Source organism: Cetorhinus maximus, chromosome 17 (genome assembly GCF_964194155.1).
Source record: "Cetorhinus maximus chromosome 17, sCetMax3.hap1.1, whole genome shotgun sequence".
Lineage (NCBI taxonomy): Eukaryota > Metazoa > Chordata > Chondrichthyes > Lamniformes > Cetorhinidae > Cetorhinus > Cetorhinus maximus.
Genome location: NC_135895.1, coordinates 44,110,589 through 44,128,439, shown reverse-complemented (window position 1 = coordinate 44,128,439; position 17,851 = coordinate 44,110,589). Strand labels below are relative to the sequence as shown.

Here is a 17,851-nt window from a genome sequence, read left to right as displayed (position 1 = left end):
AGATAAAACAAAACTGTTCCTATTGGCAGAAGGGTTGAGAACCAGAGGATATCGATTTAAGATGATTGTCAAAAGAACCAAAGGTAACACGAGGGAAAACCTTTTTACACAGAGAGTGGTTATAATCTGGAAAGCACTGCCTGAGTGTGTAGTAGAGGCAGATTCAGTTATGGCATTCAGAAGGAAATTGGATAACCAGGAGGAGAAAAAAATTGCAGGGCTAGGGGGAAATGGTAGAGGATTGGGAATAGCTTAGTTGCTGTTATAGAGACCCATCATGTACAATACATGACAAGCCAAAAGGCCTCCTCCTGTGCTGTAACCATTCTCAGATTCAATAACTACTGATGCCATTCCCTTCCCTGGTCACTGTGTCCGGCTGTTATAAGCCTCAGCTTCTATTTGACCCTGAGTTAAGTTTTAATCCCATTACAAAATGATTGTTTACCTCCCATCCTCCACCTTCTAAACTACAGCTCATCGAAATCTAAGCTAAATGTATCCTATGCTGTGTCAGGTCCTGCAATCTTCTCACTCTTGCATCTTGCGCATCCTCCTCCTTCCATCCTCCTTTGGGAACTGTGTCTTTAGCTTTCAGACTCCAAGCTTTGAAAACCTCTAACAAAAACAAAAAAACCTGGAAAAACTCAGCAGGTCTGACAGCATCTGCAGCGAGGAATACAGTTAACGTTTCGAGTCCGCATGACTCTTCATCAGAACTAAGAAATATAGAAATGAGGTGGAATATAAGCTGGTTGAAGGGGGGTGGGACTGGTAGAGCTGGATAGGCCAGTGAGAGGTGGAGGCAAAGAAGAAATTGCCAAAGATGTCATAGACAAAAGGTCAAAGGGGTGTTGACAGTGGTGATATTAGCTGAGCAATGTGCTAATGATGACATTAAGGGTAGAAAGTAGGACGAGCAAGTGACAGATAGCCCTAGTGGGGGTGGGGTGGGGAGAAGGGATCGAAATAGGCTAAAAGGGAGAGATAAAACAATGGATGGAAATACATTTAAAAATAATGGAAATAGGTGGGATTAGAATTATTGGAAAAAGGGGGATCGGAAAGGGGATGGAGGAGAGAGTTCATGATCTAAAGTTGTTGAACTCAATATTAAGTACAGAAGGCTGTAAAGTGCCTAGTCGGAAGATGAGGTGCTGTTCCTCCAGTTTGCGTTGAGCTTCACTGGAACATTGCAGCAGGCCAAGGACGGACATGTGGGCATGAGAGCAGGGTGGAGTGTTGAAATGGCAAGCGACATGGAGGTCTGGGTCATGCTTGCGGACAGACCGAAGGAATTCCGCAAAGCGGTCACCCAGTCTGCGAAAATGTTTCCCCTTCCTCTCAAGATCCTCTTAAAATCCACCTCTTCAGCTTGGCTCTTGGCCACTTCTCATAACATGTCCTCTGGATTTGTGTCCATTCTCAGTGTAGCACTTTATTCTTAATGATAACTGTAGATTGAAAAATGAAACTTTATATGGTTTTTAAATTTCGTTTTTAAAGATAACCTTTTCTACAAACAGGCTTTGATTTTTTTTTTAACGATTACTGTTTTCGTCCTTTATTTGTAAGACTGGGAGAATTTGCTCTCTTTCAATCCTGGATCCTTCTCTGCTGCTTCCCTCACTGCCGACTTAAAAGATTAGAAGCTTATATTGATTCGTTATTGTAATGCCTCATTCTACAGTTCCTTAACACATTACTTCAAAGCATCAATATATTGCACTAATTTGGCTTAATTATTTTATTAAAGCTTTGAATTTGATAAGAGTGCATTCAGTCTTTATTAGATGGAGTGCCCACCTACTTGTTACTGGTTCATATGTTTTAATTATTTGGACTAAACATATAAGATCTGAATATTTGTGCTAAACAAACCATGTTAAGTATTAGTTGATGCTCTTGTCCTGATATTCTGAAAGAAACTAGTTGCCCATTAAATCCCATAGGAGTAGGAAAAAAGTATGAATTCATTTTAAAAATTCCACTTACCAAAACATCAGTGTAAATTATGGATTTATTAATTCAATTTTACTGATTGTAATTGTATCACTGAGAAGATTGAAACAAAATTATTTAATCATACGAAAACAAAACTGTCAGGCTTGAAAGGCAGTTGCTTGGTATGTTCAAAGACAAAGCGACACGGTTACATTTTTGGTGCTAGTTCAGTAAGTGAAAGATCTACTTGTGCTTTGTACTCACAAAAAGGTCCTATTTAGTTTCAGTTTTCAGTCACTGACTTAATTCACAGTGGGCAATTTTTGACATCACCCCCACTAAAGACATTTGACTTAGGAAGATGTTAAATTTTAACATTATTGGATGTAAAGAGCAGACATATACTTTACCAAGAGACAATAAATAATTTAAATAGAGCCTTTAATGTTTAAAACACGCCAAGGCACTTTGGGGAAGGAAGGTGGGTGGGGTTGCTGAGGGAAGGTTCAGGAATGGATGCTAACCCATAAAGGGATAATTAAGTCAAAAAGATGTGTTTTGAGATTGTTTTTGAGGCTGGAAAGAAAAGTAGTGAGAAAGAAGGATTTAAGGCTGGAGTTTCAGGGGTAGAGCCAAGGTGGTTGGAGACACCAATTATGGGGTTAAGGACATGCAAAAAGCCAGAATTGAAAACCAAAGTGCATATAAGATAATATATGGTTGGAGGTGATTGCATAGATAGGGTGAGGCTGTGGAGGGATATGACAACTATGATTTCAAATTCAGTATACTTGGGAACAGCGTGCCAATGTTGATCAGCAAGGACAGGGGTGATCGAGAAGGAGTTAAATTGCGAGAGGATATGACAACTAAGTTTTGGATAAGATGGAGTTTAAGGAAGGTGGCGTTTAAGAGACCAGAAAGGCAGATGTTGCAGAAGTTAAATCTCAGGGTGACAGTAAGGGTTTTGGCACCAATAGGGTAGAGGGGATAATGTTGTTGCATTAGAAAAAAATGGTCTTGGTGATAGGATGAGAGCTTTGAGGTTCTGCTTTGGTTTTAACTGGATGGTAAGATTTAGCTCATTGGCTTACTTTGGGGGATGTATTGTCTTTTGGATGAGATGTTAAACCGAGGCCCTGCCTGCCCTCTGGTGGATGTAAAAGATCCCATAATACATCTTGGAGAAGAACAAAGCAAGGGAGATATCCCTGGTGTCCCTGCCAATATTTATCCCTTATTCAATATTATAGAAACAGATTATCTGGTCAGTATCACCTTGCTGCTTTAGGAGCTTGCTGCGCACAGATTGGCTGCCACATTTCTTATGTTATAACAGTGACTACAAAGTAGTTCATTGGTTGTAAAGTGCTTTGGGATGCCTGAGGTTGTGAATGGCGACATACAAATACAAGTCTTCCTTTTGTCCATTCATTCTTAACCAACAGCGATTGCTATTCATTGCCCTGCCGCTCAAATTTTGGGCCAATAAGTTCTTGCTGACGTACTGCCATGGACGGCATTTAGTTTTAGGTAATTAGTCCACATTATCATTGTCATATGTGAGTCTTGATATTGTGTTGGCATCACAGCTGAGCCTAAGCTTGTTTTCTTCCCTAACACCGGAACATTGGAAACCCATTGTAGAATCCCTATCATTGCCTTATCTGAGATCAGCAGAGGCTGGGAATCAATCCTGGAACATTCCTACCCTTCATAGTTCAATTAATCGTTAGAAAAATCTGCTAAGCAATGGCTGTAGCTTTAATAGTTTCTCTTTTTCAGCCATTGGAGATATGTCAGGCTTTAGTTCAGCAACTGCAATAGTGACATGATTGAAACTGAGAGGAGACTTTTTGATTATCTTTCCTAGAGATAAGTGTTAAATGCATGGGGAATCATAAGGAAGATTCTGTGGCTAAATGTTTTCTGCAGTCTAAAAAAAAAAGTTAATATTTACTACTTTCTGCATGAATGCTAAATTATTATGGTTATTGGTCCCAAAATTTATAGATTTGGGAGGGCGCCAGGAATATGCAGCAGGTGGAATTTGAATTTGGTATGGGACCTGAATCTACCATGTTTCTGCCCTTTCTCTTCCTGGCTAAAAATTTTGACATTGTTTGCACTTGTTCCTCTTCTGTCCTGACAGCAGCAGAAGAGGCAGAATTGATCCTGCCCTATCGACAATCCCAAAAGTTCCACATTTTCTGTAACCCATATAAAGTATTGACAATACAAATGTAGAAGTGGGACATGTTGCTGATTTCCCAGAGGCAATCAGTGATTGGTCACCACAGAGAGATGACATTGAGAGAGAAGCAACAGCACAGAGAAGCCCACCTCCTGACAGAGTAGCATTGAAGCTCAATTGTTTAGTGCTGTGGAATGGAAGGTTTTAGCTAATATCCAACTTGTGCAGAAAACAAAGGCTGCGGTCCCTTGATTGTGTAAAGCAGTCCTGCTACCTCCTAATGACTAGTAAGGTTAAGAGACTAACAAGGGTCTGTGAATGGAGTGCTCTCCTAACAAGAGGAGAGTGAGTGCAAGTGAACTAAACTGAGGTTAACTCGCATATGCTTATAAAAATATCTAATCATTATAAAAAAGAAAATTCAGTGGCTATTACCTTCGTCAAACTCAGCTTGTACATATTTCAAAAAGCTGATTTATTTTTGTTTAAGAAAATAGTGGGAGAAAGATAATAAGGTTATAGGTATTTATCTCACACATTTATCCTGGCTCATTAGTAATTTGCCCAGTAAAATATCTCCAAAGTGCAAAAACATTGACCCAAGATTTTCTGTGGCAGGGCAATGAATGACACCTGCTATTAATTAGACTTACCCTTGCCTGTTTAATGGGTTGGATTTGCTGAGAATGTAATAGTGATGCTAACAATGCTCACAAGTACTTTCAGGTAAATTGGACGGCAATTTACTACAAGTGGATATGTGCAATTCGGAAGCTCATCAACAATTTTTCAGTTTGATTGGTTAAGGAGGTGCACAGTTGCTTGCCCTGGTCATACAGGTCTAGATGCCCTGTAGAGGTTGCCATGCAGTTTGGATGTTCTGCTGACAGTAACTTGCATTGCAAAACCCGCATAAAGCCTATAGGTATGTGCAAGGCAAAGTTTGCAAAGCACAGTAAAAGCCATCCCATTGTCAACGATATTTTGCGCTGGAAATGCATGATGGAAATAGTGCAGCACCCTCTTCATGCCACCTGTGGTGAGCAGGACAAACAACTGTGCATCTCCCTAACTAATCAGACTGAAGCATTGTAAAATTAACAGTGCAAGGATTGAGATGGAAGTGTATATTAAAATAGGTGAATTCAATCCCAAATCATATTCAGAATGAAAGAGGGACAAAAAGATTGGATTGAAAGAGATAAAAGTAAAAGCAAAAAAAGGAATAGAAACTATTGATGTAAACCTCTCCAGAATTGAGTGATAAAATGATAGCTATTGACGTTAAAACTTGCAAAAAAAAAATCCAAATCTCCAACTAAATCTCCAATTAAATCCTGAAGGAATGAAATCTGTTATTTGTAATAGTTAATTTTCAATGCCAGAGAGGTGACCTGTTAGTAATTGACATTTTATCATGTCACTAAAAGGGTATTTAGACTTGCAACAACTTGAGTTAACTTTCTGTTAAGAGTTTATTCATATTTACCATGCAAGTACGAGAGCTTCAGTTTTCTCAGTGCATCTGAATAGGGAGCCAGACAGTGAAATGCGATTTTTTGCAAAACTAATGGCAGACCAGTGCATCTCCAATAGCTTTGATTTCCCCATTTAATTGTGCATCTGAAGTTGTTGTGGTATTTACACTTAGATAACATTGAGCACTATCCACCTCACTGTTAAATTGACAGCAAATTTTAGACGAATACGTTCTCTTTAATTCACAGGCCTTGTAAAATGGTACCTAACATCTTTACAGCTAAATTTATTAACTTAGAATAGCTTTTGAAATCAAATGTGACTGGATCACAGTCCTTACACATGCAGTTTTCTATTGTGAGATAACGTGGAGCTCTAGATTATGCAGCAGGCTAAACGATACAAATTTGTAATATTTATTGTCATTAACTGAATTTTGCAGTTGAAGTGCTAACAAGTGGAATGCAAAATTCGTAATAAGAAAATATAGGTTCCACTACAGGCATCTGGTCCTGGGCCCCATGTAAATGAGTCCTCAATTTGTGATGCTAATACTAAAAGTAGTAATGCAGGCCTCTGATTGCAAACTGAGAGCTCAAATTGAATACATTGCTAGATCATTGTATTTTGTTGTTTCACAGGCTAAGTATCATATTTGCAACAGCCCTCCCATTGTTTTTAATGGAATAGAAAATATTGATGTGAACCTCTCCACTGCTGATTCAACTGACTGATGAAATTGATAGCTATTATTAGAAGAGATCCTGTTTGTTTTTCACATTGAAATGTTGTATTACTTTTTTAAAATAAAATAAACAGGATGTGTTGTAAATATATGAATACAGTGTATACTATTTGAGACTGGGCTAGTCACTAAAGTACATGCTGCACTTTCTTCTGACTCCATTCCAAACACTGTACTGGATAGTCTTTACTGTTCAGGAGGACTCTATAATGCGCTGTTTTGATGATTTTTTTACAGAGCCTGCTCAGTTATGCAAAGCAGAGCAGCGCCCATCAACATTGGCTGTGGGATCTGCTGTTAATGCAATGGGTGACCATCAAACACCAACTCCCAACAGTACAGGTTAGATGTATTTTATTTTTCTATAAGTACATTTGTAAGTTTATGTGCAATGACGTGGATATAGAAGTTCAGGTGTTATTGGCTTGACGAGAACAATTAACGTAATTTGATGATGTATCAGCTGTAGTTTTATTTGTGAGTTTTGTGATTTTTCTTCAAAAGAGAGGGAACAGTAAAGTAGCAGTTCATTTTACATGAGAAAATCTTGATATCTGAGCATGGAGGGCACACTTTGTGTGGAGTGATAGCTCATAGGTTTTGTTTCTAGTTGTACTGCTAAAGAAAACCCTTCTGCCCCACCCCTGATTCAGCCTGGGAGATAGAGGAGTGAAAGTTGCTCAGCCTTCATTGTGCTCCTAGAAGCAGCCCTGAGGAATTGCATAAAGAGAAGCTTGAGAGCAGGTTGTTACAGTGTTTTCTCTCTGTTGAGACTTGAATGACAATGGAGTTTCATTTTTGTATTTTTATATTTTTCTTGCTATGAAAGGCAAATTCTACATTTAACCATTGTGTATTAATTTTATGCTTTACTTAAACCTTTATAGTACAACTTAATACACCTGTTTTTGGCAAGAATCAAGTAAGATAGTTTGATTATTAGTATGATAACCTCATGACTGGAGCAGGTCTTCATATTTGTAATGCCTACTTTAACTCTACTGTTTTTAAGCAGTTTATGGTCAACTTTGCCCTACTGAATGTGATTGAAATGTTAACATTTCTTTTCATACAGTGGCAGCCATTTTTAGCAACCTCTTCCAGTTATCTCGTCATTTGGCTGAAATTAAGGAGTTAAATATTCATATTATCTTAATTACTCAAATTGTGCTAATAATAGTAATTGTAGTTAAATTGTTCTCTTCAGTATTGATGCCAAGATGCTGGCTGCATCACGTAATTTGCACTTGTGAAGTATTAAAATGTATTAAAAAGTATTAAAGGGAGAAAACAAATCCTTTTTGTTTGAATTCTGCACCATCAGGGAGCCGGGAACTGGTGTGAATACTTGGGTGCATGATCTATTTTGTGAAATAAGTTAGGTATTCTATTGCTCTCCTTTTGAGTAATGGTTATCCATTTGCATTCCAGACAGCTGTTCTTTTTTTGAGGAAGCTGTTATTTAATCAACAGGCTATTACAACAGTTATTTAATAGGTAATGTTAAGCTACAAAGATATAATACAACATTACTAAATTGTTTGGATTGATCTGCTTGAGTATTAAGGTTAGGAAAGGGGTACTTAGCCAAGTTCCTTGCTCCTGCTCCTGTCAGGTAACTCTTGCTGGAATTATGTGGGCATTGGATAATGTCAGGATGGAACTCTTCTGTGGTACTGCATGGATAAATAGTCTGCCGAACTTCACTGCCTAAGGAGTCATGAGAAAATCAAAATAATGGTTTATTTGTATTATAAATGGATTAGATTGTCATTAGTAAAATTGCTTGTCTTCAAAAACACAATTCTTCCTTAACTGATCAATTTCCAAATGTAGATAGATATTTCTGTTATCCCACAAGGGAAAAAAGTCACACTATCCAGGAAAAAAATGGAACACTATCCATTTTAAAGAGCCTGTACCCTGGATGAAGGACTGATCATCTTCACTATGTAATAAGATCATATCATAATATCTTATTACCTACAGTGGAGAAGATCATATATAGGTTAATTCTGGAGTACCGTTTTAGTTCTTCGCTCAGAACAGCATTTGTGTGCTGTTGTCTCTGCTTATCCCTCAACTTGTACCTTAATAAAAAGAATTAGATACATAGGGCTACAGGAAGAGCATTCACTGTGTTCCATTTGATAAAAGGATGCACATTTCTGCTGAGTTCATCTTGGCAGTGCATCAAGATAGCCTACTGTAACTAAAGCTGTTTAGTGTTACTAAAAATGAGGGAGTATAATGTATGTTGCAAAGTAGTTGGATTATTTATAAATTATTTAACTTTATATATTATATTGAAAAGAATATATATATATATATATAAAATACTTAATTTAAAAGAAACTATTTTATAGGATAGTACATTCAACATCTTAAAAGAATAAAATTGAAATTTGCATTAGAAAGTAAGCAGTAATTGACTTTATATTATCCTTTATATTAGAAACCATCCAGCAATAGAAGTACATGTTAACATCTCAAGTACAATTGTGTGTTTCTGTGAATTAGGAAGTGGACAGTCAGCACCAAGCAGCAGCATCACTTCGCCCAGCCATGTAAATCTGTCTCCTAATACAGTCCCAGATTTTTCATATTCCAGCAGTGAGGATGAATTCTATGATGCTGATGAGTTCTACCAGAGTAACTCTTCTCCAAAGCATTGCTTAGAGTGAGTACTTTAAAATCAATTATGTGAAACTTATTTTCGTAAATATTGAAATGAGCCTATGATGACAGAAATGTCATTTTCTTTTAATGTATGGTTTGCATTGCAGGCTATGAAATATATTAAAGGAAATCAATTTCAAAGTTATTCTCAAACTTCTATTGCCTGCCTTGACAATTTTGGCGAAATTAACTAAGTTTTTACAAACCCAGTGAAATAGGATGTGCTATTCTGAGAGGTGATGTGAGAGTGACTGCCCTTGACATCAAGGCAGCATTTGACCAAGTGGCATCAAGGAGCTCTAGCAAAACTGGAATCACTGGGAATCGGGGGAAAATTTGCCACTCTTTGATCAAAGAGTTCCTCCTATTTGGGTTGATTAATATGTTTCATTGATCAATATCTTCCCCTTTCAAGCTGTTATCTTGAATTACCGGCCTATCTTATCCACTCTCTGAAAAACTAGAATGTTCTGACTTTCCTTCCCAGCATTTGGCATGACAATTGCACTATGACTAGCCAACATTAGGACAAACGTGGTAGGATGCGCACTTTAAAAGTAACAAGAGGGGTTGCAGCCGACAGTATTAGTTTTCAAGATCAAGATTTCCTCTTTGATGTTCCAACCCTCTCCTGTACTCAATGCTTAAAGTGCAAGATGCTTTCATTATAGTGTTTGAATTTTGATTTTCCTGTTATCTTGCCATATTCCCAAGGATACTGATTCAGTCCTAAGATTGATCCCATATGATTCTATGTTGTTCTTTTGGTGTATCTATCCATTGATGATATTTTGTCAGGGGAACATCTGACTTACTTATCTTGATCAAAAGAGCAAGCTGGAAACTTGGTCCTTTCTTGTGTTTCTTAGTTATGACCTCCTCTTTTGACATAGCGATCAGGATCTCCTGTAACCTCACCATGAATTGCCTTTCTATAGTCTTGTCACAATTTGATGCCTGAGCTTCTTTCAGTACCTTTATAGGGCACATACAGCATGTGATTGAGCATTAATCCTCAGTTTTCTAGAATAATGAATTTCAGAATGAACAAGGAAAGAACATTATTAGAATCACTGCTGAGTAACAATCCAGAATTAATTTTAAAAACTTAGTGGGGGAGCAACTTACAACTAGTGACCAAAATATGATTGAATTTGATATTAGATTTGAATGTAAATGTAAGTAAAGCAAATGTTGAAGGGATGACAAATTAGTTAAATATAGTAAACTGAGCTGAACTGTTAATGGATAAACCTAGAGTTAAACAGTGGCAAGTATTCAAGAAATATTTGGTACAATGCAAAACTAGTACATACCATTAGAAGGCAAAGGTTCAACATGTGTAGTTAAGTATCTATGGTCAACAAATGAGGTAAGAGACAGTATCAAGTGACTAGGCTTACACAAATGCAAGGAACAGTGTAAATCCAGTGAGCTGGGAGAGCTAAGGAAAGAAAGAAAGCTAGAAATGATGGTGCCACAAGGTAATATAAAGAAAACGTGCAAGAGATATCAAAGCTTAAAGTTTTTATAAATATATCAAGGGGAGAGTAGTAAAGGGGGATGTGGGCCTATTAAAGATGGATGCAGGCAAAATATAACGAGGAAATGGAAGAATTATTAAATGAATATGTTTTCACAGTGGAGGAAGATGACAAACTAGCATTAAGGGAACCTGGAAATAAATCAAGGGGAGAAATTTAGTGGATTTAATATAAGTTTAAAAAATGGCAATGACAAAAATAATATGACTTAAGATAAATGTCTAGAATGTGATTTTTTTAAAAGTGAAAAAATTGCAGGTACGTTAGTCATATTTTCTAAACTTCTCTAGATTCTAGAATTGCGGCTTTAATATTTGAAATTTTCTAATCTAAAGGATGGAGGGAGGGGGAAACCAGATAACTACTGACCTGTTAAGATTCCAGTAACATCCCCACGACTGCTGTTAAACTATCATCACACAGAGTTACTGAACACTTTGACAAGTATGAGCTGATCACAGAGTCAACATAAATTCGTGACAGTAGCTCATGTCTGACTAATTGAGTTGAAACATTTGAGGAAGTCACAAGCATGATCGATAGAGGAACATATGGACTTTCAGAATGCATTTGATAGGGGATTGGAGAACAAGAATAAGGAAGTCTTCTACAATTGCACACGGCATTGGTGAGATCACACCTGGGGTACTGTGCGTAGTTTTGGTCTCCATATTTATGAAAGGACATGCTTACAAAGATTCACTAGAGTGGTTCCTGGGATGAGAGGGTTGTCCTATGATGGGCTGAGTAAATTGAGCCAATATTCTCTGAAATTTAGAAGAATGAGAGGTAATCATTGAAACATACAATATTATGAAAGGGCTTGACAGGTGGACACTGAAAAGCTGTTTCCTTTGGCTGGGGAATCTAGAACATGGGGGTACAATCTCAGGATAGAGATGAGGAAAAATGCCCTCACTCAAAGGGTTGTGAATCTTAGGAATTTTCTACCCAAGAGGGTTGTGGATGCTCCATCGTTGAATATATTCAAGACTGAGATGGATAGATTTTTCGTCGCTCAGGGAATCAAGGAAAATAGGGAGTAGGTGGGAAAGCAACGTTAAGGCCAAAGACCAGCCTTGATCATATTGAATGGCGGAGCAGGTTCAAGGGGCCATATGGTCTACTCCTCCAGTTTCTTATGTTCTTATTATAAGGCTCTGTATAAGAGATTATTAAAATGAAAAAAATGAAAGTAGAATAACTCTGTGACCTGGTTTGGTAAACGCTTGGGTGGTAAGAAACCGAGTAGGGATAAAGGGAACATACTCTGGTTGGCAGGGCGTGCAAAGCGCTGTTCCGCAGGGATCTGTGTTGGAGCCACAGCTTTCCACCATATATATTTCGCCTTGATGCCCAATCAATCTTGTATAAAGAACAACTGAGTTGTACATCCAATTTTGCTTATGACATTTAAGCTATAAAGCTAGGTAAATTGTGTATATGTTAACAGCAAGTTACAAAGTGACATAGACTAAGTGAGTGGGAAAAATCTGTGGCAGATGGAGTTCAACATAGGGAAGTGTGAAGTCATCCACTTTGGATACAAGAAAGATAAATCTGAATAACAATGAGAGGTTAGGAGCTGTGGAGAAGCAGTGGGATGTGGGCGTGTAGGCATACAGCTCACTAAAAGCTATGTAATGTAATGTTGGCCTTTATCCGAAGTGGGTTCGAATACAAAAGTGAGAAGTAATGTTTCAGTTGTACAAAGCATTGGTCAGATCCCATCTAGCATACTGTATTCAGCTTTGGGCACAAAATTCAGGAAAGAGATATTAGCCTTGAGAGGAGGTATAACGCAGATTCACCAGAACTGGTACCAAGCATAAAAGGTTAAAATATGAGGTCAGATGAATGAAGTTGCTTTGCATTCTCTTGAGTTTAAGATGTTGAAGAGTAATCTAATTAAGATGTTTAAAATGATTAAGGGACTGGCAGAGTAGTTTTAAGAAATTGTTTCCACTTTTGGGGAAATCAATAACATGTTGGAGCTGTATAGAACCTTGGTGAGGCTACAGCTGGAGTAACTGTGTGCAGTTCTGGTCGCCACATTATAGGAAGGATGTGATTGCACTGGAGGGGATGCAGAGGAGATTCACCAGGATGTTGCCTCGGATGAAACATTTAAGTTACGAAGAGAGGTTGGATAGACTTGAGTTGTTTTCATTGGAGCAGAGAAGACTGAGGGGCGACCTGATCGACATGTACAAGATTATAAGGGGGGTGGATAGGGAGCAGCTGTTCCCCTTAGTTGAAGGGTCAGTCACAAGGGGACACAAGTTCAAGGTGAGGGGCAGGAGGTTTAGGGGGGATGTGAGGAAAAACTTTTTACCCAGAGGGTGGTGATGGTCTGGAATGCACTGCCTGGGAGGGTGGTGGAGGCGGGTTGCCTCACATCCTTTAAAAAGTACCTGGATGAGCACTTGGCACGTCATAACATTCAAGGCTATGGGCCAAGTGCAGGTAAATGGGATTGGGTAGGTAGGTCAGGTGTTTCTCACGTGTTGGTGCAGACTCGATGGGCCGAAGGGCCTCTTATGCACTGTGAGATTCTGTGAACAAGAGGCATAATTTTAAAATTAAAATTAGGCCATTTAGGAGTGAGCTCAGGAAGGACATTTTAGTCATTATTTGTTAGGTAAGGGTATCAAGGGAAATGGAATAAAAGTGGGTAAATGGAGATGAGATACAGATAACGTGATCTAAAAGAAAAACAAAAAGGTTCAAGGGGCTGAATGCATTCCCCTTGTTCCTATGTTCTTAGACCTGATTGACTTGGGTTTGTTCAGTGGGTTGTGAAGATCTTTACCTGGGCAGCAGTTGGGGCACAGTATATTTTACCTTCTCATCCATGGTTGTAAAACTAGCTAAGATCCCTGCTCTTGATTGTTGCCAAATGACCCCTGTTGGTGCACGTGGTACCATATCCAGGCAGTAGTGTGCACCTTGAGGATGAGGCAGAAGAAAATTTGAGATACAAAAAATGATTCATTTTGAGAGATTGTGATTTGTCTTTTGAATAAGTGCATATGCCATCAGAGCTACATGGATTATGGATTCCATGAAGTGAATATCTTTTCTTACTTCCAAAAATGTAGTATAAAAGAGAAGCCTTACATATAAATCCATGTATTGCCTGTGCAAGGCTGTTGTATCTTGGACCGATATTAGAAGAGTTTTCAATAAGCATTTTTAATACTAAGTACAGTCAAATGCAGTACACTAGCGTCAGCAGCTGTCTATTAGCAAACCGGATTCTAGGGTCTATTGAAATTGTAGATTTGTTGATGTGTAAATATATCTGAGATTTTGCCATTGATCTTAGGGAACTAGTTTAATTTGGGTAACTGCAGGTGTTTGCTCTCTGAGTCCCCATAAAACTGGGGCTTGCCTTGCTGGAAAATTGGTTCCCCAGTCCAAAACATTTTCCAAAACAGGATTCATTGATGGCACAATTACATAAGTATCCCTGCTATCTTCAAAGGAGTTACTTGTCATAATAATTATTCATTTGCTAAGAATTCTGTGGATATGCTTTCTAATGTGTCAGCCCCAATGCTAGGTTTAATATAAAATCACAGTTGCTTGCATTGGGCTCTGCTTTGTAATTTTTAGTAAAGTAAACTATAAAAGGGCTTGCAAAACACCCGGTTTCTTTTTAAAAAATTTATCTCTTATTTTGTAAATGCTGATATCAACGCTTACATTAGATATATGCTACTTCAACCCCTTCCCCCACTCCATCCTCTGGTTTTAATTGCAACCTTTTCTGCAATTCAGTCACTAACTCAACACTTGTCTTATAAGATGGGCAAGGAAGTTAATTTTCTGCTTGCGTGGGACAACATTGTTGTATCAAAATTGCAGCTTAATTGATTGTTGTATTATGACAAGGGATGGATTCTGATATAAAAAGGTGTAAGACTCCCTCATCTGTTTTGTTTCATCCACTATCCAAGAATTAATCATCCCACAAACTTTTGTAATCTAATTCTTCGTTTGGTCTACGTATTCTGAATTTAGTTGTGGTGCAGTAAATCACATTGCTCCTACAGTAAAGTGATGTGTTCAATTTTGTGTGGTGGGTAATTTATGTAAAATAAAATAAATTCTTTCTAAAGAACAGGACGTTTTGTTTCTGCTGGTTATATACACAAGGTTGATTAATGTATGCATCAAGACTTGCAATTCATTGTTCATAACTGACAAATGTTGTGGAAGCCTTGTTTTGAAACAAAATTTAAAGAAAAACTTTTGGTTGCTTATATACAATTCTTCATAACTAAGCAGCATTGAATGTTTTTCTCTGGGTATTTGGAATTAAAAAAAATAAAACTCTGTGCTTAAGTAGAGATGTTCAACTTTATACTTTTCTACAGATATAGATTGTATACATTTCTTTGCCTTTGATTTTGCTTAGATTTGTTTCGAAAATAATTTTCAGTTGGCATTTTTGATCGATACAGTTTTAGTTATAATGAAGCTGATTCGCATGGTCTCCATTTGGCTGGAAGAGGGCAGTAATAGGACGTTAATGGCAGTGTACCACTTATTACCCATTCCTGCTTCCAGTTAGGCTATCACCATTTCCTTGAGGGATTTCACTAGGGCAGCCCAGGCACACAACTGTTTCAGGCAGGGGCCTATTTGTAATATGCAAATTGGGGTTATATGTCATTTCCAGGAGCCTGATGCAATTTTGATATTCCAGTGGGTGAATGTTCTACTGACTGGGTTACTCAACACCTGGCACCAATCAACTCTGGAAATGTTTTTTTCCATGCAGAGAATTCCTGTCTCGACCCATGCCCTCCTCCACCTCCACCAGTGCCTGTTTGCTTGAATAATGCTCGTAACACAATGGGCATATGGAAATGAAGCCCTGGCCCCTCACCCAAAGTTGAACTCAATCCTGATGTTTTAAAACACGATGAGTGCTGAAAGAGCAACCTGGCAAGTTCTGTAAGGGGCATGTGGTCCTCCCTGCCAGAGTTCCTTTTCTGCTGTCTGCCCCGGTTATGCGTAATGCACAGGCGATAAGGATGTGTTTGTTTATGAGGTGGCTTCAAAACTACCATTCTGTTGAAATGGCCATATTTTCTGGGAGAAAAGGGAATGCCAAAATGCATGAAGAGTTATTAGCAGGAGAAAAATTTGGAAGAACCAAGAGTAAACTAAGAAATACTTTTTGGGCTTTTTCACTGATTAAGTGAATTGTTGTGTTTTAATTCCTATAATTTTAAGCAATTTTTGAAGCTCACAATTTCTCATTAAGTCTGCTTGTGGATATTACTAACCCATCTTATAAGGCATTGAAAAGTATAAACTGCAGAACTACCTAAAATTTTAAAACATGAGTAAAAACAAACATAAGGACATACGAATTAGGAGCAGGAGTAGGCCACTTGGCACCTCGAGCCTGCTCTGCCATTTAATAAGATCATGGCTGATTTGAATGTATCCTCAACCTCCCATTCTTGCCTATCCCTGATAACTTTAACCCCTTTGTAAATCAAGAATTTATCTAGCCCTGCCTTAAAAATATTCAGACTCTGCTTCCACCGACTTTTGAGGAAGAGTGTTCAAAAGACCCGCAACTCTCAGTAAAAAAATTTCTCCTCATCTTTGTCTTAAATGAGTGACCCCTTATTTTTAAACAGTGACCCCTAGTTCTAGATTCTCCCACAAGAGGAAACATCCTCTCCGCATCCACCCTGTCCCTCAGCATCTTAAAGGTTTCAATTAAATCGCCTCTTACTCTTCTAAATTCCAGTGGATACAAGTATAACCTGTCCAGCTTTCCCTTATAAGACAACCTGCCCATTCCTGGTATTAGTCTAGTAAACCTTCTCTGAACTGCTTCTAATGCATTTACTTCTTTCTTTAAGGAGACCAGTACTGTACTCAGTACTCCAGATGTGGTCTCACCAGTGCCCTGTATAACTGAAGCATAGCCTCCCTACTTTTATGATCAATTCCCCTCACAATAAATGATATTCTATTAGCTTTCCTAATTACCTGCTGTATCTGCATACTAACCTTTTGTGATTCATGCACTAGGACACCCAGGTCAATCTAAATTTCAGAGCTCTGCAATCTTTCACCATTTAGATAATAAGATTACTTTTTATTCTTCCTGCCAAAATGAATGATTTCACATGTGCCCACATTATAAACTATTTGCCAGATCTTTGCCCACTCACTTAACCTATCTATGCCACTTTGCAGCCCCCTTACCACCTCTTCACAATTTACTTTCCTGCCTATCTTTGTGTCATCAGCAAATTTAGCCACCATTCCTTCGGTCCCTTCATCCATATATAAATTGTAAAAAGTTGAGGCCCCAGCACTGATCCCTGTGGCAATCTGCCAAATAGAAAAAGACCCATTTATGCCAACTCTCTGCTTTCCATTAGCTAACCAACCTTCTATCCATGCCAATATGTTACTCCCTACACCATGAGCTTTTATTTCCTGCAGTATCTTTTGATGTGGTACTTTATCAAATGCCTTCTAGAAATCTAAGTATAGTACATCCACTGGTTCCCCTTCATCCACAGCACGGTGACTCCTTCAAAGAACTCCAATAAATTGATTAAACATGATTTCTCTTTTACAAAACCGTGTTGACTCTGCCTGATTGCCTTGAATTTCCCTAAGTGCCCTGCTATAACGTCTTTAATAATAGCTTCTAACGTTTCCCCATGCCAGGTGTTAGGCTAACTGGCCTATAGTTTCCGGTTTTCTGTCTCCCTTTTTGAATAAAGCAGTTACATTTGCTATTTGCCAATCTAATGGAAGCTTCCCCAAATCTAGGGAATTTTGGAAAATTAAAACCAGTGCATCAACTATCTCGCTAGTCACTTATTTCAAGACCTCAAAGTGGAGTCTGGACCTGAGGATTTGTGAGCCTGCAGCCCCAACAATTTGCTTAATATCACTTCCCTGGTGATTGTAACAGGATGATTACAGTTAATTTGAATTCAGTAAAAATCTGGAATTAAAAGCCTGACGATGACCATGAAACCATTGCTGATTGTCATTAAAAACCCATCTGATTCACAAATCTCCATTAGGGAAGGAAATCTTCCGTCCTTACCAGGTCTGGCCTACATGTGAGTCCAGACCCACAACAATGCGGTTGACTCTTAATTGCCTTTGTTCAGAGGGCAATTAGGGATGGGCAATAAATGCTGTCTGAGCCATTGACGCTCAATTTTTATTTGAATTTAGTTCTGTTGATTCTTGCCTGAGCCAATAAAT

At 38.3% G+C, this 17,851-nt stretch overlaps 1 protein-coding gene across 10 annotated transcripts in view; it reads left to right on the top strand.

Moving 5' to 3' along the window:
• The window catches only part of osbpl9 (oxysterol binding protein-like 9), a 279,318-nt gene that overhangs the window by 212,498 nt on the left and 48,969 nt on the right, over positions 1–17,851 (top strand). For all 10 annotated transcript variants that reach the window (XM_078561122.1, XM_078561121.1, XM_078561120.1 and 7 more), the window contains 2 exons: positions 6,600–6,704; positions 8,883–9,042. In XM_078561122.1, coding sequence (XP_078417248.1) covers positions 6,600–6,704; positions 8,883–9,042 — 265 coding nt within the window. The remainder of the gene's footprint in view (positions 1–6,599; positions 6,705–8,882; positions 9,043–17,851) is intronic.